Source organism: Pelmatolapia mariae, linkage group LG20 (assembly GCF_036321145.2).
Source record: "Pelmatolapia mariae isolate MD_Pm_ZW linkage group LG20, Pm_UMD_F_2, whole genome shotgun sequence".
Classification (NCBI taxonomy): Eukaryota; Metazoa; Chordata; class Actinopteri; order Cichliformes; family Cichlidae; genus Pelmatolapia; species Pelmatolapia mariae.
The window spans coordinates 25199172-25221385 of record NC_086244.1 but is presented as its reverse complement, the minus strand read 5'-3'; the positions used below and the strand labels follow the sequence as shown (position 1 = coordinate 25221385).

Below are 22214 nucleotides of genomic sequence, written 5' to 3'. Positions count from 1 at the left end.
AACACTTACTGCAGCAAGCGGTGGTGCATCGCCTTACTAAGGTTTACCATGTTAGTTTTTCCTTTCATTTGTCTGTACATTAGTCTGTTGGCGTGACTTGGATTTATCAAGTGGATTAACAGACTGGATAGTCCACGCAGGAGGTGTGTGACTGAATTTCAAATTGACAGCTATACACGTGACTTCAGTTCAGCTCTGGTATTTGAAGACGTGATTTTTCTTATAGATAATTTTGTCCTGTAAGGTGAACACCACCCACCCCGACCCACCTCATGTTAGTGTTAACTGACAAACTGCAGTAACTGCAGTAACTGCAGACAAACCAGAAAATTACACACATCTGCACTTTTGAGCCATGATTATCTGAGACAGCAGTGCTTTGCAATATTTAGGCAATATCACTGTAGCACAGAGGGGTTACGTAAACGTAATTCCAGTGTTATGCAACTATGTGGGAGTGTTAGTTTCAAGTGTAAGTGAAAAAGTTGTGGGACAAAATTGATATGCAAGTACGTTGTAAAAGCCTCCTATACTTTGGATACTCGTTTAAACATTTACATTTGAGCAAAGGGCGCCATCTAGTAGGGCAAACGACAAACTGCAATCTCTGTGTCAACGCTGTCATGAGCATAGAAGCGATTCAAACTGTGCCTAGTTGCTAAAACACCAGGGAAACTGAGCCTAAGGGATATACGAGTGCCTTTTATATAGCAGCCATGCTCTGCAACCGTGAAACTAATTCAGGCTTTGTCAGCCTGCATGGAAAGGAGGACAAAAAACAAAACAAAACAACAACAAAAAACCCCCCCAAAAAACACACAAACAGCCCCCCCCGTATTCTAGACAAACCTTATAGTATTGCTTATGCCCATATTTCCTTATTTTTGAAAGAAAAAAAAGTGTCTTACTTAATTCCTACACTACATTTAACAAATGTTTTATGTCCCAACAGTGAAAAGCTCAATTTTAATTTAAATTAGGTGCGACCACTTAATTAGGTACACCTGCTCAACTGACTGTTTACCCAAATTAAAATTCAATCAATTAAATGGCAGGAACTCAGAGCAATTAGGTATGTGGACATGATCAACCAGAATATATAAATTAGGAACAGTGGATTAAAAATTATATTTACCATTTATTATTTTCAGACCCACGAAGGCTCATTTCCTCTCTCAACTGTCTAAACGTTATGATCAAGACACCAACACGTAACTTTATAGGTACAGCGTATAGCCAGTTTTAATTCACTGAGCAGGCATGACCAAAGGAGTGACGAGGCACAGCCAAACAGTACACACAATTATAAAATAAAACACTTTTGGCTGACCACACAGTGAGTATTAAAATATGATCTTATGTTTTTTGTTTTTGTTTTTTAAAAAAAAAAGAAAAAATAGAGCCAGCTAGCTCTTAGTGTCATGATAGAAAGTCAAATGACAAATTCTCTTCGACACAGGCAAAGATAATCCTGCACAGAGAGGCCATGACAGTGTAATACGAAGTAAAAAATGTGAGGTTTACTAAAGGAAGAAAGAGAAAAGCCAAATGTACCAATAATCCAACACATTACATAGAATAAAAGGAAAAAAGTGTCAGCTGGATAGTCGTTAGTGTTATCAGGCAAAATCTATCCCAGTGCACTGCTGGCGACCTTAATGAGGTCTGTACCATACCATTGTTTGCATATATATGAAAACAGATAGACCCCGAACACCCTTCCTTTAACATTTTTAGAGTAACACTTTTTTGCTTTGCTGGTGAAATATAAAAAGAAAGAAAAAAAAGTTCATCTTTACAAAAATGGACTATTTACCTTAGGTTTGGCTTAAAAACAGTACCATTACAAGCGTAGTGTACGTATCCTATACATCAGTGCTCCTCAGCTTAAGGCTTTAGAAATCAAAGCACATTCTTATCCCAACTCGCATGGAGGTAGAAGTACTGCAGCAAGCCCACACAGTCAAAGTAAAAATAGTTTCACGTCTACGGACAATGAAGGTGATTCTGTCGTTAAAAATGCTGCAAAGAGCAAAACGTGAACTTAGTCTGAAACTGTCTGAATTCTTCTGTTGTTTAAAACGACAAGTGAGGCAATCGAAAACACGTCCTCCACTGGAAACCTTTAAAAAGAGGAAAAAAAGCAAATACTCCTAAAATGATCTCCCTCTTTACACTTTGACACAATATCAAATATAAATACAACATGCTCTTCTTTACATGAGGCTCACTTATACTTTATGCAGTATCCTTGGACCTTCGATTGAGCTGACTGAAGTCCACGATTTCATACTAAACAAGTAACAGAGGCTATTCCAATGTAGACTCATTCAAACTGTACCTCGCAGAGCTACTGCAGTCTGTAAAAGTAATAGTGTTTGTGGCAGGTTACATGAACAATGAATATTTTTTTTCATAGATTATATTCAAACTCATCTCACATCAGTCACACCTGTGATGGAAATGCAAATGCATATATCCACTTGTAGTGCATCACACAGTTTTGCATTGTTGATCAAAGGATTGCATATTAAACTTGATTCACTTTAAAAGGTTTTTTCAATTTCCAATTAGAAAAAAAAGGAATATCTAATGTATATAAGACCTTTGCGTTTGCCGACTCTTTTGGTACGTTTAAGCAGAGGGATGCTGTTAAATGATCTGTGCATCATACATATTCCAGCAATGGGAAACCATAAACAACAGGCGTGACTACAGTGTGACGGTTGGTCTATTGAAACAAGTGTGTTTAGAATAGAGGAGTAGCAATTCTGAGTGTTCAGCTGGAAATAGTGTTTATGGTGTGAGTATCAAAAAGTCCGTGAAGAGTCTCTGCATGTACACAACATGCCGCTAGTCATTAACTAGTCGATAAACATGGTACTGCGCTCCATGTTCGCTTGTGGACACTTCAAACACAAAGGCGATGCACAGCAGAGTCTCCTGAGTTTCTCTGTTGGACACCACCTAGGAAAGAAACAAATAAAGACAAGAAAGGCACTGAGGGGGGAGAAAGTAAATTTGTGAATGTGCAGCAAAACCTTTTCTTTACGCTTTTCAAATTCAGTTCATTACATTAAGAAGGTGCAAAAATACCTTTGCATACAGTTAGGCCTATAATTTGTTTTTTGGGGGGGGGGTTGCCTCTGGACACCACCACAGTGGATTTAAAAATAAATAAAATCAATCAATTAATAAATATGTGACCAAACTGCAAGCTTTAATTCAAGGGGTTTTACGGAAATTTTGGAATAACCCAATCACACCCATTTTTATACACAGTGCTCTTTTTTTCAGAGGTTCAAAATGAATTGCACAAATATCTAAGATCTCATCTCATTTATGAATATCTAAGAATTGGTATTAATACTTTGATTAAAATCATTTGCAGTGAATGACTGCCTGAAGCCCAAAACTCATGAACATCACCAAATGCTGTTTACTTGCTGGACATGCTGCACTAGGTTTCAGTTGCTGTTTTTTTGAGAGTCAGTGAAGTTTTTCAGTAGACTTGGTGGAGATCAGGTCAAGATATGTTATGGTTCAGATTATGAGCTGTTAATCTTGGTTCCACCCCAAGAGAGCCAGTCTCTTTAAAGCTTTCTGGTCTAATCTGGCCTACTCGGTCATGAGCATGCAGTTAGGTCCGTCAATATTTGGCTGGCACACTCCTTTTTAACAATGTACCAGATTACTGATTTAGCCACTCCTAACTTTGTTTCTCTCTCCAACAGTTTCTTTTCCCCCCCCCAGTGCAATAAAGGCCTCTCACACTTACACTGACATGTCTTTAGGCCTTATGTTTAAAAACACAGTGAAAACTATAAAATACAAATTAATCACTTCTAGGGTCTTTAATTTACAATGTAAAAGTGTATTGAGGCGACTGTTGTTGTGATTTGGCGGTATATAAATAAAACTGAACTGAAATTGAGCACTCTGAATGAACTTATTTTCAGTGTCAAATCATGTCTGCTTACTTTGACATGAAAGGACCATGGCAGCCAGTTGAGGCCTGTTCCTCACCTATTTCATTATTATCATAAAAGTTGACCTCTGATCTTGAGGTCAAGGTCACTGGTGTTGAAACTCATCTGCCATTTTTAGTAGAGACACCTATATTATGAATTTATGAATCCTACATCACCTTGTTCTCAAGTTATCATATTCACAAGATTTTCAGCAGTGAGCCCAATTTAAAATCCACTATGGCGATGTAAATATGCAAAGCTACAAAAAACAGATTTTTGTCCAACAAATTATGGACTCAAGTGTACAATACAGAAAATATACATTTACAGTTAATTGTAACCCCCCTTGTGCCGTTTTCATGAATTCTTAAAGTTCAGTTTAACAATCATTTTTAAATGATGCCAAAGGATATTCAACTCTATCCAATGTCACACGTTTTATCCACATAATAGTTTATATGAATTATTAACCAAATCTTGCCTCACACTATGAACTCACCAAAGCAAGTTTATAAACAGTGTATGGTTTTGTATTGGTGGTCAGATTACCCACACACACCTGTAGAATGGTGAAGTTCTCCAGAACACTGTTCATCATGTACTTCTCTGGCAGGTGTTTGAGTTTGTGGATGAAGTTGATCATATATTCACACATGGGTGAACGATGGATGCGGAACATGTACTTTCCTCCTTCCAAATGTGCATATTCAGTCTGGTTAGGAGAAATCCACATACGTTATTTGCAATTAAAAACACATGCGGGTGGGGTCTAATGTAAAATATATTTGAGTATGTGTACATATATTCAATAAATAAGATCCATTATTAAAATGTGTCTGTAAAATAAGAGTGAATAATTTTCTCACCTCAACCTTTTCCACCACCTGTTTACCAAAGGAGCAGACCTTTGTTGAAACACTGATAGTGATGTTTTCTGTTCCGCTGTACTGGCTGCTCACGCCGTAAAATGCGCCAGAACCTTCCTCGATGTCACTGCTCAGGTCCGCCTAAAACAAGGAGAATAAGATGGATACAGAAAGAGTGCAAATAAAAAATAAAGGGGTAGAAGAAAATAAATTAAGAAGTCACCACCAAAGACTATAACTGTAGTATTTAATACTCATTCCTGCAGCTACTCTTTGCAACAGTAAGACACATTACATGTACCAAGCTAGAAACTATTCAAGAACTTGTGTTTGATTTGCTGAATAATAATAATGCAGTGTACTAAAAACACTTGTTTAAGAACTAATAGTGAAAAAGTAATTTCCTGCATAATTTCTAGCGCTACACTGGCTTTGCTTCCCCCACGTGGTGTAGCAGGTTATTACCTCAGACTGCAAAATGAAAGACACTCTACAAAAGACCCAATTATTTGTTTAACAAAGTGAAAGTAATCTAGTGTAAACACTAAAGCATTTTAGTGCGCATGTCCTTTTTGAGATTAGAAATCCGACTTGCTGACTTTCTTTGCTAAAATGGATTAGTGTTGTTGGTTACTTACCCAGAACTTGACAAGAAAGAATGCATTGTGTGGCCCTTTTTCGTAAAGCTCTTTCAGGCCTCCTTTCTTCTCAGAGAACTTGTCGTAAATCTGCCTCACGTCTATGGACTCCAACACTGGGTCACTGTAGCCAGGGTTTGATGGGCCAATGTGCACGAACAGATGTTTATGCTGTAGAAGGGAAGGAGAAATAAGTACAAGAGGGTAAAAAGAGAGAAAAATTTGACTATGCACATATTTTATATTGACGACTCTTGTTTCAAAAGGTTCTGGCTGTCTATACCGTCTCTCTGTCTCTTTGAGTCTCCATAAAAGCAGAGTACTCCAGTAGCCGTAGTTTTGCAGAGGCAATGGTTCTGTCTTGCCATACAGGAGCTGCTATAGCTGCAGGTCGAGGGGGTGGCAAGGCCTCATAACCTGTTTAACATTTAAAACTGTGAAACAATTCAAATAACAATATTTATTTAAAAAAACAAAAAAAAAAACAACAACAAAAAAAAAAAAACTGGGCAAATCAAGTTCACACTTACTGATAGGTGCAGGGACAGGGGCTGGGAGTGTAGTGTATGGCGGCTGTGCAAAGGGCTTGATGCTGTAAAAACGAAACAGAAGAAATAACCCCGAAAATGAGTAAATGTACCTGCTTACGCAAGAAAGTTTGATTTTCAAGACAGAAAACCAAGGTATGTGCCAGCTATACTTACTCCTGAGAATGCCCAGGCTGTCCTGGCATAGGGCCCGGCCAAAACTACACAAAAAAGAAACAGATTGAGTAATACGATTTGCTCACGTTTACCCCGAAAAGTAGAAAACAACAGATGTGTGTGTGTCAGTGTTAGCGTCTCACTCTGACTGGTGGAGGAAAGGGAGTCTGGGGTTTCATTACACTCGCAGAGACTATCTGAGCTGATGAGAGATTGGCCACCGTCTGCAGTGCCTTGTCCTTCGAGACCTGGTCCTGAATGAGAAAGACAGAGACAAAGTAATACACAATGACAAAACTCTGAAACGTCACAATAAAATGCAGGTTATCATTCCAAGATCAGCCAACTCCAAAGGCCACTTTAGACAGCAAGCCAGCCAACATGTAGTGTACATAAGCATGATGCAGCAACTATATGGAAAAATAGCGCAGAAAGCAAAGCGCACATGAGGGGAAGCCAAAGCAGGAGGCAAACCAAGTAAGAAGAGCTAACCGCCACCAGTACTTCACTAAAGCCACTAAAACGAAAGAGCAACAAGCAGGGTTTTTTTTTTTTTTTTGAGTCTGGCAATAAAACTGCAACTGTGGACTAGCAGCAATGTGATGCCAACCACACAACACAAAAGCCTGAAGCAGAAAACTGTAGTTGTATAACCGAAACTTACCAAGTTCATGGCCTATGGCAAAAAAGACATTTTATTAATTAACTTCAGTACATTCAAAGTAAAAGCAGATTACAAAATCATTGTTAGGTAATAAAGGAATATGCCTTGTTCATATAGCCACTTCAGAAAACATTTAGATACATTCACTTTTTGCATGTTTATGTGTGAATAAAAAAATTTATTTTCTAAATAGAATAGAATGGAATAAACCTTTATTATTCCACGAATGAGAAGTTTGGGTGTTACACAGCTCTTATGGCAAGGGGAATATAAAATATAGAAGCGAGACACAAAGTGGTCCTATATAAATAAGCAACTGAAGTTCGCATATAGAGATAACAAAAAAATATGTATAATAATTGTACAGAGGTATGTACACGTGTGTGTGTGTGTGTGTGTGGGGGGGGGGGGGGGGGGGGTGTGTGAACAAAGCTGTGTTATAGTGTCTGACAGCTACTGGTAAAAATGACCTGCGGTAGCGCTCCTTCCTACGCTGTGGGTGTAAAAGTGTACTGCTGAACGAGCTGCTCAGTGCTCGTACAGTCTCATGCAGGGGGTGGGAGGTGTTGTCCATGATGGATGTTAGCTTAGACAACGTCCTCTCCTCCCCAACCTGCTCGATGGACTTCAGCAGACAGTCTAGGACAGAGCTGGCCCTCCTGACCAGTTTGTTAAGATTCCCCCTGTCCCTCTCTGCCATTCCACCAGTCTAGCAGACCACAGCTTAAAAGATAGCAGACACTATAAGTGTTCCTAGAAGCACATCCTAGAGTTTTCTATCTTTAACTACGGAAGCAAGTATTTCTTCGATAGAACCCAAAGCTAACTAATCAGTGTTCAGTTAGTTAACTGCAGAGAGGAGTACCATCTCAACAAGACTCCAATCAGAGCTTCATGGTAAAGCAGCTATCAATCACTAATCAAATGATTCATGGTTAGTCTGGGAGTAGTGCTGGTGGCACCATCAAAGCAAGTCTCAGCTAATGTCAGCGGATGACCCAGAAAGAATAAACTGCACAATCCATGTGAGCATGGCCAACAATCAAAAGTGACTGATGTCTACAAAGAACTTAATTTATAGTCCAAATGCTTTGACATACTTATTTTAACTATTTTTTTTTAAATAAATTTGTGAGAAAATAAACAGATGTGTGCATACATGAATAATAAATAAAATAAATAAATAAATAAAATCAAAAACCTAAAAACACAATTTGAACTTTGGTGTCGTGAGTTAATGAATTTAGGTTCATTTTTCAAGTTAGAATGAAATTTTCAAGGGTGCAAAAGGTGAAGGGCCTATATAATTTCGAAATCAGCTGTAACTGTAATCAAAAGCACTGCCTTATACTGAAAGAGCAGGATATGTCCTACTGATCTGTTCCATCATAAAACTGAGTCCTTTTGTTTATATCTGGAAATTATAAACATTGCTCTCCAAATGTGTACGGGAGAGCAGGTGGTTCAACAAATTTGGTGTAAAATTATGGTTTGTTTTGTGTAGAACAGAGTATGGTAAAACCACAAGAAAAAAATAGAGAGAAAAGATAAAAAGAAATGTAGGAAATGTTCAAGAGCAAGAATCTAAAGAAAGAGAAAATCAAGGGAGAAAACTTTTGAAATTCCTCAAATGGGCACATTAAAGACACCTTGCATGTTTACTGATATGGGAGCATGCATGTAGGTTACATGCCGCTAGCATTGTAAACTAAGTGGTCAACAAAAGCCAGCAACCTAATCTCATGCAATTATTTGTCTAAGGCCACAAACCTCTTGATCTAAGTGAAATGACCAACGTACCAGCCATGCATAAAAATGATGCCATACATATATAAACACTCAAGAAAACAAACCTTTGTACTGTGCAATGCTAGACAATACAGCATACAAGCAAAAAAGAAAGAAAAGAAGAGAAAAAAATTTGAAAACGTGAGTTTTCGAAACCTAAAGGTCTCATTTCTGTGCCCTACTGACTATATTCCAATCATGCAGCAAACTCCTTCTACACTGGATTTAACTTTGGTCCATCAAAGTTTTCTACTGGTCTAGACAAAAAGGCTCCATGAAGGTTGGGCTAGGAAATATATATTGATCGTCTGCAATTTGATTAGCAATTGCAGTTCTCTGGAGACTTGTATGGCCGATGTTAAGAACTAAGAACAAGGCTCCAGTTTTAAGGGCACGAGTCTCATGAATATGGTTGGAAAATATAGTTATACTTAAATATAGTTGTAGTTTTAAGGTGGTGGGAGTCGGCTTTGACAGTAAAGATACCCCCAATACAGGTAGTACCCCAGCAGAAAAGCAGAAAAATCCGCCATAAGTTCTGACGAAGACGTCTAAGATTGGGTCAAGTTACATCTGAGCATGCAGAGCGAAGCGGCTAGCATTGCAAAGTCAGTGAGCATGTATACCTTCAGCTTAGACTGAATCTCACGAGACTTTCTCTTGGCCAAGACTTGCAGGTGACTAGAGACCTGAGGAAAGACAGGATGAAGGAAAAGGGACGGGAGGAAAAAGGAAAGAGAAAAGAAGAAGGCTGTGACTACAGAGAGTAGTAGAGTATAGTCAGTGAGAACCCACCTTGATGCTTGCCTGGTATTCTCGTACCCTCTTACGTGCCAAAACCTGAATATGACTAGACACCTATGGACCCAGGGTTACCCCCGTGAAAACACACATTTACACAATGATTTCATCATTTTAAACAGACACAGTCCATAAATATTCATTTAAACAAGGTGGAACAAGTTACAATGAACAAGATGCACTTAAATCCTGTTACATAAAACAGATCAGTGGTGTAGTCTATACAAATATCTGTGCGTACCTGTTTGCGTGTGCGTGTCTTCCCCGTTCGCAGCTTGATATAGCGAGCTATCAGCTCATTTCGACCTAACATGACAAAGAAACTGATAAAATTAGAATGACTAAAAAACATAAACACATTACACAATTGTTAAGTTATTCTTAAACTGCACTGTTTAGGCAGATATAGCTCACACCTTATGAGCAGACTTGGCATGGGCATATTCAAATGTCTACCTGTAACAGTCAATCTCTAGTATTTACATTACTAGTATGTGGCCAAGCTGCAGTATTGTTTGGGCTGTTTGTGCTGCTGGCAAACTGATTCGCATAATGACATTGAGAAAAGTAAGAAAATAGGAGTGGTAGATCGTGTTTATATAAAGAAAATACAAGGTAAATGTGGGAGTGACATGACTATTGATATACAATAAAATGTATTTAAATCTTTATATGATCAAGGAACCATATCAACTTATCTACTCTAAAAAACAGCACTCATCAGTTCTACTATCTAAAATGTTATTTGAGGCTGTTAGGTGGTTGCTAAGCAACAAGATGACTATATATTGCACGTGTCTAGCTTTGTGTATATAAATAAAAAGGAAGTGTCGAGAAACGAAAATGATCCCAAGCTTGCTTTAATAAAGGTGTTGCAGGTGCATAAATGCTACAAATGGGTCATTTTAGCCCACGTGTAGGTGGTTGCTAGGCAACGTGAGGACATCACAACTGTGTGCCAATTTTGGCTGCTCAGCTCCAATTATGTAGAAGGATTTTGTGGTCAGATAGGTAGACAGAGGTCTCATGTATTATAGTAAGATTGCAAGTAGCTCCAGCCAGTAGCTCCCTCTGCTGCTTAAAGCCATGCTGCTTGAGCCATGTAGGACCATGTAACTTTTTATGATGCTGTAAAAATAGACAGAATCACAGCTCCAAAACTGAACTGTGCAATTTTCTGAGTTCTAGGAGGAATGTCCTAGTAATCAAAAGAAAATTACAATAACAAATCTAAATGGCTGCATTTTTTAAAGCCAAAGTTAATTATGACTGTTGTGGTTGATGTATGACAAAGGTAATGTAAAGCACCCAGAACTGATCAAATACGTTTTTAAAAAAAGGACCATCATTCCTATATATGTCTGTACATATTAAAGTTTTTAAATTGCACCACTTGTTGCATCCCATTTGTTCACTGAAACAAATATGAATCTAAAAGACAGGCAGGACATGGGTGAACACTCCACATTAAGCTAAACTTCATTTGCCTTGAATCTGAAGCCAAATGTGGTTTGTGGTCTAGTAGTTTGTGTCTTACAATGTAAAATACAATAAGTACAATCGTAACACAAATGGCTAGGCCGAGAGTCCTTATTGTTTGAGTTCAGTGGTCACAGTGACATTCAAATTTATGTTTAGACTGTACCGAACTTACTGGTCAAGTTCTAAAATGAAGCTGTGCATACTTTTGAATCCACTATCTGTATCTGCAAGCATAAAATAAAACCTCAATGTGATGCCACTTATGGTGAAATGTTTTAAGTGTGAAAGTGTGTTTGTGTGTGTCTCCAAGGTAGTGAGAGTCTTATAAATCCCCATAAAGACTTGTCAAGCTCTCCTTTTCTCAGGCTGTAAGACATTTCTATTAAGAATAGCATGTATTAATTTTTAGTCAGGTTTGGTTTTGCTTGCTGGCAGACATTCAAAAGCGATGAAGAAATGGTGGGAATGGAGAGAAAAGCAGAGGAGAGGTCATGATATTGTTAACAGACTTCCAAAATGTGGTCAGCACAGACTGCCTGGTCAGCTCTTTCCTTCTCCCTCTTCTCAGTTCCAACCCACACCTGATGATCTGCTCGTCGTTTGTAACTTCTAAGTAACCCATTATACAGCATGCCGCAAGCGGTTAAATATAAAGGTGACCAGACTGATCCCACAGCTGTAATCATTTAGCACACATGCACACTTACTAACATCATCATCATCATCCTTTTTTCTGGAAAAGGCTGTGACGCTGTAGGGATTTCAGATGAGTCACATCAGCACTGTTAAGTTACCAGAGCACAGAATTTCCCAAAATCAACAGAAGGGGCTGACTCAGACACAGCAGTCTGCTCCAATTCCCAAAACAGGACACATGCACTACCCTGCAGCCTACCACTACTCCACATAAGGGTAAAAGCTCTTTCTTTAGATGTCAGATCTATTTTGCTATAATATAAGGCAAGATAAGCTACAACTATAAATATGTAATATAACCGACACAAGGTGAGGGCACAAACCAGTGTACTCATAGTGGGTAGTCCCAAGTCCTGATAAGTGTGACGGTTGCATCAGGAAGGGCACCTGGAATATAATCTTTGCCTAGTCAAACATGCGGATCATCAAGAATGTCATTTCCATACTTGATTGGATAGGGCCTGGGTTAACAACAATAGCCCCTGGTACTGTTAGCTAAGTGGGTGCCAGTGGAAACTGTGGTACTGTTGGCCGAAGACAAAGAAAGAAGAGAGGGGGAAGGCGTGTTTGAAGGCAGCAAGAAAGACGGAAAGGCAGGAGTGAGGAGGTTTGAGTAGGAATTTTAAATGCAGGAACTATGACGGGTAAAGGGAGAGAACTGGCAGACATGATGGATACGATAATACGTGCAAGAGACCAGATGGAGGGGAAGGAAAACCAGAAGAAACAGAGGTTGATTCCAACTGTTCTACCATGGTGTAGATAGGAAGTGAAATGAAGTAGGAAAAAAATTTCAAGTAAAAGTATGTGAATAGTGTTGTTGAGGTGGAGAGAGTCAGAAATTTAAACTGATCAAACTGAAGGCGTGGTGTTCAGTGTATATCCCACAGGCTAGATGTCAGTTAAAAGAGCACAAGGAATTCTGAAGTAGACTGAATAAAGTGATATAGAGTACTACCAGAAGGGAAAGGTTTGGTGTATCTTCTGGACAGAAAAATGATGAAAAGGAGACTCCATGGTGAAATGAGGACATCCAATAAAGTATTCAAAGAAAGAGATTAGCAAAGAAAAAGTCAAAGGGGAGTGTTTGGATAGATGAAGAAAGTAGGAGTATTGGAAGGCTAGTCATCCAGCAAAGAAAGAGGTGGTAAAAGCAAAGGAAAAGGTTTATAGTGAGTTGTATGTAAGACTAGAAACTAAGGAAGGAGAACAGGACTTGTTCTGAGTGGCAAGGCAGAGTGGCTTTTGGGCTGGAAAGGATGTGCAGCATGCTAGGATGATTAAGGATAGAGATGAAAATAAGATGCAATGAAAAAACACACACAGTTGAATCATGTTGAGTCTTGATGTTGCACAGTTGGGCACTAGAGGGTACAATGCAACTTTGGGCATTGCAGGTTTGGTACGCTAAAAAGGTAACAATCTGATCGAAGTAGAGTCAGGCAGAGTGTAAACAAGTAATCTACAACTTGTGACAATAAAACAATTTATTTTTTAACTGCACTGCCATAATGTCTTAGTAAGGACTCATTAATCACTACACACGGCAGATATTAGAAAAAGTTTTTTGCGTGACTGAAATAAAAGGATAAATAAGTGAGATACACTGGATTTTAAAAACACCAAATATGCATTTATCAATCTTTAAAAAAAAAAAAAAAGCCTAAAGTAAAAGCCAAGATATTTGTCACCGTTTGCTGAAAATGTTTTTCAAAGTCTAATAAAGATGGATATAGGTGTGGTGTGATTTAAAAGCAGTAGATGCCAAAATTAGTATATTATTTTTCATCTGCATTACTTATTAATTCATTAGAGTAATTATCCAGCACCCATCTAACTGCCAAATGATTATGAAGAGATAAATGATGAAGAAGCCGAGTGTTAAGCTTCAACAAACTAAAATATATTATCAATCGAATATTAAAACATCAATACTGTTACACACACACACACACACACTCGCTGCATTATCTGCCTCACCAAGTCTGCTGATCATCCCTATTTAGAAATACTTGCTTGGCACTATAATCCAGGGTGACATCATGGTAGTAACATATGACTGACGCCAAAGACAGCACAGAGGCTGGATCAATTACGACTGGCCTAGTTTAGCTCAAGAAGGTTAATTAAAGCAAACACCCACTGAGATTCGCGTTACTATGAAATCAGTATATAATTTTAATGCTGTGTTCATAACACAGTTTAATAGTTAATTCACACTTGTGCCGATAAGCTAAATGAGCACTGCATAGTTTTAATTCCTTTACACTAGTATGAGTGTTTATGCACACAAACCACTTTAAGGCATGAGATGTATTTTCATGAAGCAATATTGGGTGATGTTGGAACACCTGTCCACATCTGACTATAGGTGAAAAATAGCTGATAAATCTCCTTGGTTTTCATTTTATATCCTCTGAACTGGTTTATCATTTATATTAAACAATATCTTAACATAAATTAATTCAAATTTTCCAGTAAAATTGGAAAGTCACAACTAATTATGCAAAAGTTGAAATGGATACTTAGTAGTTCACAGTATTAAGAAGCACTGATGCAAGGTTGGGGGTTGGTGTTGTAAAGCTGGTATTACGCTCAGTCTCGCTTTTTAGTAAGTGTAAGCATACATCAACGGGACAATCCTCGTTAAAGGAGAAGGAAGTAGGGAAGGTCAACCAACACATTGAGCCCCACGCTTCCACAAAAGGAGAAAATGCCACAATGCTGAAACAAACTTTCCCTTTCTGTCACCTGGTATCATATATCCCGCTTCCCTCACTGCTGAACACCCTTACAAATACACAAATGCTTCACAGTCTGATTCAGAGTGCAAACACTCAACTCCCCCCTTCAAGAAAAAAGAAAAAAAGAAAAAAGGATCACAAGGTTTTCATAAGGTAAGAAAAAAGCCAAAATACAAAGCTCTTTTCACAGGCAGCATCTTAAACCAATCCTAATAAAAAACAAACACATGAAACATTGCTTGTGTGCATTTACAACAAATCTGTTCCTGGTGTTTCACAGACCATTTATGGAGAACAACAGAAGTTATTCAGAAGTTAACTACAAGTTGACATGAGAAGTCAACATGCTCCTTCCTTTAACCTTATTACTGCAGATTGTCCTCTGACCCAAAAAACTACGTAGCCTGTTGAAAATACCTGCAAGCTGATCACCTATGCATAAAGCAAGGTGATTCTGCACAGGGATCAAAAACCAACTCTGTTACAAAGTGCAGGCAGTTGATTAAAATTTGTGGGTTTTTTGGTGTGGTTCTTCTAAGAACTAAAATTCTGGAATAATGTGTTTATACATGTAAAGCCTTTATTATTATTATTTTTATTTATTCTGAAATGGTTGGGTCAAGCAAAGGGTGCCTACAGATATCAAACATTTCTGTCATACTGGCTGCTACAGTCATTGGTTTATGTTTATTGACTCTCTTAAATTTAAATATCTGCAATTTTACGCAGTCATCGAAAGAAAATTATTTAAACCCAAAAACGAAACAGACAAATTAAAGTCAAATCCTTTACAAACAAGTCAGTTATATATTACAGCTTCTTTGAATATGTTTTGTTTGAGCTTTCATTTCAATATCGAAGAAGAAACTAGAGGGGGAAAGGGGTAGAAAGTTGCTGCTCCTCACCATACATCTTCCCCTCATCTGACAGTATGATCTTCCTCCTTCCACAAGGAGGGTAGATGGCCAAAGCTTCCTGAAAGCTCTGCTCAATGTCTGGGCTCCACACCCCTTCAGGATCCCCGTCCAATCCGCGGTCCGCCCCGTCTCCCAGTCCCTCTCCATTGGGACTGGGACCCTCCTCCTGCGCCCCATCAGGGCTGCCACGGCAACTCCACTCCGACGCAATGATGACGGCTCCAGCTACAACACACCTACAACACACGAAACAAGATAAATGTGGAACAGATACGCTAAACTGGATCTGACACGTTAGTGTTACGTGTTACAGTGTTATGCTTTTTGGGGGGTGTGGTGGCTGTAAGAAGGTTTCTCCATTTTGTCTGTCTGCCCTCCTCACAAATGAAGAGGCCAGAGAGCAATAGAGAGAAGTTAAACTGGCATCTCTGCACACTTTCACTTTTATACTATTCACACAATTACATTCAGCTTGAATTTAAAATTTAAACCAATAGGCAGAAATACAGGCAACTGAGGAAAAGCCCTTATGCAGGACTAACAAAAATATACAAATACTTGTTACAATACTTACCCTGAACCCTGGTTTTAACATGTTTTCTTCCATGTTGAAAGCCAAAACATGATTAGGAAACAGATTTGTTGTTGTCACAGCTACACTGCACTGCAAACAGCAAGATTTTGAGAAACGGATGCAGCTGTTTTTTGTCCTATACACAAAAAAGCATGTGTACAAACTGTAAACTGTGTACAGCTAATTCATTTTTGCAGTTAAGCACATTTTAAGCGTCACATCGGTTCTTATAGAGTGCTTTTTCTTCTGTACCTGAGCACTTGAAGTGCTTTATGCAACTTGCCTCATTCACCCATTCAAGCCTAGAGTGAGCTAAGAAAACACCCTCCAGACAGTTACACCACGAATTGTTACGAGGCAGGGTGGACCCATGCTTTCATGTTGTTTACGTGAGTCTGTGTGAACTTTAGCCTTGCTTTCCTGTTCTTAGCTAATAGAAACACTCAAAGTGGTATTGTAGGCCAACTTCTTTAAGGTTCAATGTGCTGCATGTTCAGAGATGATGTTCTGCAAACCTTGGCTGTAACACGTGGTTATTTGAGTTACTGTTACCTTCAGTCTGGCCATTCTCCTCTGGCCTCTGACATCAGCAAGGCATTTTCCCTTTATCTGACAATAATCTGCAGTTTCTGAAATCCTCAGACAAGCCTGTCTGTTCACAGTCACTTTAATCATCTTTCATCCCCATTTTAATACTTGCTTTGAACTTCAGCATGTCATCTTTACCATTTCTACTTGCCTAAATGCATTACTGCCATGCGCTTGCCTGATTAGATAGCTCCGTTACTGAGCAGTTGAACAAGCCTAAGTGTAGTCGCCATGCATGTACATTATTTTGTAATGCCAAACGTGGACAACCTGACTTAGCAGTTAAAAGCACAGAACATCTTTAGACTGTAGTATGCAGCCTAGAGAAGGGGAACGAGGTTTCCACAACAAGTAAAACATGAAGTTTTGACACTTTTTCCATAACATATTAAAATGTAGTACAGGTTTAAGTGCTTATTTCCTTACTCTTAATCCCTTCATGTGAACAGAAAAAAACCCCAAACTTAAGTTAGATCAGCAGTGCATAAAGCATTTTGCTAAAAAAAAATTGTTGTTTCATTGTTTTTAAACTTGTTATTTTTAACACAAGGAATCTGAGGCACACTGAGAGTTCAAGAAAATTAAACCCCACACCTTGTTTTGTTAATCCACATCACTGACATCACGATGGATGGACGAGACTGAGATCAACTTTGCGGCTGTTGAGAATAGCGACAGATTTCTCAGACTACAAGAGTCTACACACCAAGAGCGAGATCAGATTCACTTTGAGCTGTTTACAGCGTCCATGGGTACGGTGTGTATTAATAGTTCTGGCACCCGTGGTCAAAGACCTAACAAGTGACAAGCTAAAATATTAAGGGTTTATAAATGTTTAAAGACACTATCCAGGGTCAAGAAGGACACTACCAGGATGTGTCACTATTAAGATGAGATCACAAGATGTAATACATTAAATATTTAACTGACTGCGCTTAGTGAAGATGAGACCAGCTATTCATTTTTCTTAGCTGTTCATTACACAGAAACTAGCCTAAAAGGCAACACAAACTTTAGAAGACTCCAACCTTGGCTGTGTAGGCCACATAAGGAAATTACACATTCTTTTGTTATTGTTGAAGATGCTCCAAGTCTCTTCAAACACAGACACACATATGCGACATGAATGTTGCCTGGTGTGTAATGTTTTCCAGAGTGTGGTTAATATGGTCCCTGCCACAGAGGAACCACAGAGGATCAGTGTGGTCGCTGAGCTTCCCCTGCTGTGGTGGGTTTATTCTGCACACTGTGTGCAGGGCCTTCCCGGTTTCAATCACTACTGACTGGACTGAGCTGTTGCCATAGAGATCAGAAAGGCCTAGTGGGGTGGTCAGGAAAGCGCAAAGTCTAAAAGAACATTTTGATATTCGAGGGAGGTGGGATATAATTGTCCTGAAAGCTCTACTGTGGGACGTCTGCAACTGGGAAGGTGTTTCTTTGTCCTGACTGGAACAAATTCATGATGATGTCATATTGCTTTTCATGTTCAGATTATAATGACCACAACAAGAGTAGCTTTGCATGAGTCATGATTTGAAAAACAATTGTTATTTATCTTAAAATGAGCCTTAGTGTAGCCCCTCGGTCCATCCCCTCATCATGTCTAAAGCAGGCCCTTCTACTTCCACCTTCTCCTCTTTTAGGTCACCCTCCATTTAAGCCAACTTTCTTCTGATTGGCTTTCCCATCCAAACAGAAGGTGGGAGGGGCTCCCATGCTCTAAGCTAGTTGTGCCCTTGAGATGACCACATTAGAGATATCCCCTCTCCCTGACAGAAATCAAACAGAATTGCGTGTGTGTGTGTGTGTAACCAAGCATTTAGAACAGTCTAAAGCCCGAGCTTCTGGTTGATTAGGATTAATAAGACAGAAGGAAGGAAGTTTCCTATATTCTTCAGTGGGATTTAGGTTACATACATTTCAGGTCAGCTAACTGTATAGTAGAGCCTGACCAATATATGATATCAGCACGAGCATGACAGGAACATGACATCAGCATGATATCAACATGACATATTGTTAGTGACTTATGTTCTTCAGTGCACTGATAAAAACACATAGTATACAGAAAAAAAGGCTTGTGGTACTTTATAAATGGTGTCATCATGGTTTGTCCATGTGAATGACTTGACTCTAGTATTGAAAATACTGTCAGTATTGCAGCATATGTGGCATACTAGACAGCTAAGCAAATGGTGTTGCCTAGTAAAGTGTCTATACCACTAAACTGCTAAAACTAAATAAATAAATGAATCTAACTACTTTAATACATAACTTAACTACTAAAATACATTTCTGGAATGTCAAAAAAAAATTACTCATCATTTTCACGTTTTTCATTAGTGGGAGGTACTGTAGGCAGATGTGAGGCTACCAGGCAATACACATTTAAATATACATTTTAAAAAATAGATACTTTGTATATACAAAGTTATAAGCAGCACACAAATGTAATAATCTGAAACGGAGATTTTTCACAAAGAAGTCTAAATGTGTTAATCCAACATGAAGTATGACCTTAGTTGGTGTAATGACAAAAATTATGTTTATGACAATTAACTCTAACATTAACTTAGTTTATGCATTTGATTAAGGGGGAGCGTCAATCATCTAATACCTTCTTTTAGCATGGTGGGGAGCTCACAGCCAGTTTAACAAATCCCAAGGGGAAACTTGGCTTAAATAATCAAACCTGGTGCTGATGTAACACATACACCACAATCACAGACTTGCATTACCATCACTGGGAGCATTGCTGTGCAGTTTGGTTAGGAGTTCCGAAATCTGATGAGCTGTCATAGCCACAGATTTGTCAAGAGCAGTGGTGATGCAAAGTTGGGATACTGGCCACAGAGCACATATGTTGCTGGCTCTGCCAGTTTCAATATAGCACCCGTGGTCAAAAGGTCAGGTGTTTTAGTGCAATGAGGAGGCCAGTACAGCATTGAGCTAAATAAAGCTATGAGATCAGCGAACACTGAAAAGACATGCACATTAGGGGCTGTCTACTGCTCCCAGAGGAGCACCGTCGACATTATGAATAACCAAAACTTCCCAGATTTCTATGAACTCTTTGCACACTGACTACTACAGTACCGAGAGCCTTTATGGATATATACAGTAAACCGATCGACTCTTTTAAACACTCGGACAACCTTAACATGATCCTAAAGGTCACATCTTACACAATTTTAACAAACCAATCAGAGCACACACATATGCTGTAAATTCTCCCATGGCCTTTCCTTTGAAACTCCTACTACTCTTAGTTTCACATGTTGATAAAACTTTCACAGCAGCAAGAAATTAGTCCCATCTGCGAGCATGCAGAGGGAAAATGAAATCACAGTGAACGCTTGGAAGCGGTTTAGCCGAGTGTGAGTTGGCAAAATATCCCTTTGATCCCCAAAGCGGAAAAACTTCCAACTAACTGTCCATAAAAGTTCCTAAAAACCGCACACAAGCACTTCCAGTGGTAGTCATTATATGCTATCGACAAGTTATTTTCTGTTTTTCAGTGGATATATAACAAGTCACCGCTAACACACTCGAACTGACATGCTAGTTGGCTAGCTTGGGAGCTAATAATACTGCAATAAACTGCAAACTAAGTCTGAGAGACGCATTAAACTAGCCGAATACAGAACGAATGCTTGAGTAAATATTAGAGAAATTCCCTGCTAAACACGTGAGTCCCCGAATCACTACAGGCACAGCGGGAAAATGCGAAATATGTCAAATATCCCAAAACTTCCAGCACACTCGAAGCGAAGCAGCTGCTGCAGCATGAAAAGTTGCTACACACAACAAAGAACTATATGAGAGCACACTCACCTCACAACGGCTCTCCTGCCCCGCTCGTACAGGCACACGCTTTTTTGTTGTGTGCCCTTTTTTTCTGTAGAAAAATAGCCTCGTGATTCGGGAGTATTTCCAGGGCAAAACAGCTGCGTTTGACAGAAAAAGGCGGAATGCAAAGTATGAGTTTGGTATGAAATCAACGCGCGGAGGAAAACGCACGGAGGCAGAGGCGTGGCGTCGAAACGCGCACACGCAAAAGTTTTGTGGGTCCCAAGGCAAACTCCTCCCCGGACATCAGACTCCCGGTGGGATAGCTGGGAGATATGAGGAAGGTGGTAGTCGTAATGCCACTTTTTTGTGTAGGAAAAATCACTACATATCGCGTGCCATCGGGGTGGAGGGTTAGGTCTGCCCCTGGATAATGCACCTCATGTCTACACGGACCTCATACTTTGGTTACTGCAGGAGAAATACTACTGTTAATATATAAAGCTCCATTCAGGATTAATTCTGAATATGAGAACACGCATTATTTGCACGTATGCTTTAACTTTTGACCTAGAGTATCCGTTTCAGAGCCCTGTATAATATTATTAACCATTTTCAGTATTGAATATCATTAATTACACTTCTGTCTGCCTATCAGTGTTCTGTAGTTGTGGTGCCAAATTTAGGTACTATATACCCAGCAGTGAAGCTTTAAAAGGCCCTAAGCCAAGATGTTTCAGGGCACTGAGAGTGGTAGGCAGAAAAAAAAAATCATTTATTTTGCTAACTTGTTTTCAAAGCTAGTGGGGGGTGGGTAGGGGGGTGGCTAGACTGTGCCCCACCTGACATTGGAGAAAAGACAGTGTGGGCACCCCGACAAGGTCAGCAGTCAATCACATGGCCAGTACAGAGAGACAGACAATGGCACCTAAATCTGCACCTATGGTTTGTTCAGAATAATCACCAAACCATAGGTGCAACAACAAAAATGTCTTTGAAGGAAACCCAGGGTTCAGCTGGCCAAGAGGTTCAACATTGTTGCCCTTTTGTTTTGAGGAAACAGTTTACCACTGTGTTGTTACTTAGTCAGAATGATGAAAAGATGCAAAGTAATGTACATAGATACTAAGACTGAATTAGCAACCAGGTCCAAATGGGCATCTGCCTTAGGATCACTGAGGGGACTCGTATAACAAGTGACATGGGCTATTTTAATTGAATCGCAATATACAATTGGAAGACGCATGCTGCTTCGTGCTGCTTGGTATTCATTTTGATAACTAATGAGGTGCCTTGCCCTAAGGAAACTATTGGCTCACCTTGTTTTGTGCATTTCTTAAGGTTTTTGTGCCTGGGGGCACCAATGCAGTATATTTAGTATATACTAAACTGCCACCTGGTGTCAGTGTTTTGTGCTTTTCTTAGATTAGAGAAAAACAGAGGCAGGACAAATGGGTTTGCAAAAACCCAGGAGAAGGCAGGAAATGAAGTGCCCGATGTTTAGAAATTTCTGGGGCAGGACCCCCAAATGTGCCCCCCTAAGACCTACCTGCCTTGTCTGTATCTGGTTGGATTCTTTAATGCTAAAATGTACGGCTCAAATGTCACATAAGAAAAGGAAAGGCTGAGCATAACAAAACTCCCAGGAACAGTGAACAAGAAGAAGCGCAGGGCCAGTAGGGACAAGAGAACTTTTAACCCCTTGACAGCATTTTGGTCTGGGGTTGTCCTTTCATGTGGCCACTGGAGGGCAGTAGTACCTTAGTCATGGGTATTTTAAAAGGACAGCATGACAGCTGTCAGTTGCATTGACCAAAGAAATAAGTGGCAAATTGTGGGTTTGTTTTGTTTTTAATTAGCCCTCTGATTTTAGAAAACGCATGAATATGCTTGATCTTTTAGTTGTAGATGAATTAGGAAGAATGGCATTGCCAGAAATCTGATGGTAAAAATCTAAGAATTCTAAACCGATCTGGATGATTTGTGCGAGTC

General features: G+C 39.3%; 1 protein-coding gene across 1 annotated transcript; it reads right to left on the bottom strand.

Moving 5' to 3' along the window:
* Positions 1 to 1146: 1146 nt before the first annotated feature.
* On the bottom strand, positions 1147 to 21991 carry tead3a (TEA domain family member 3 a). Its single transcript, XM_063465026.1, has 14 exons — positions 21983 to 21991; positions 20268 to 20548; positions 15260 to 15507; positions 9674 to 9738; positions 9427 to 9489; positions 6844 to 6855; positions 6323 to 6433; positions 6180 to 6223; positions 6006 to 6067; positions 5759 to 5892; positions 5476 to 5646; positions 4838 to 4978; positions 4531 to 4683; positions 1147 to 2967 (listed from the first exon to the last, which is right to left on the bottom strand). Exons 1-14 carry the CDS (start codon positions 21989 to 21991, stop codon positions 2854 to 2856), a joined length of 1608 nt encoding a protein of 535 aa, XP_063321096.1. The 3' UTR covers positions 1147 to 2853.
* Positions 21992 to 22214: the final 223 nt, after the last annotated feature.

Excerpts from the sequence above, each read along its gene's own strand:
- tead3a (XM_063465026.1), bottom strand. Across the intron at positions 15,508-20,267 it reads GGCAGGAGAGCCGTTGTGAG|GTGTGTTGTAGCTGGAGCCG; the intron begins GTGAGTGTGCTC and ends CGTGTGTTGTAG. Across the intron at positions 9,490-9,673 it reads AGACACGCACACGCAAACAG|GTGTCTAGTCATATTCAGGT; the intron begins GTACGCACAGAT and ends CTGGGTCCATAG.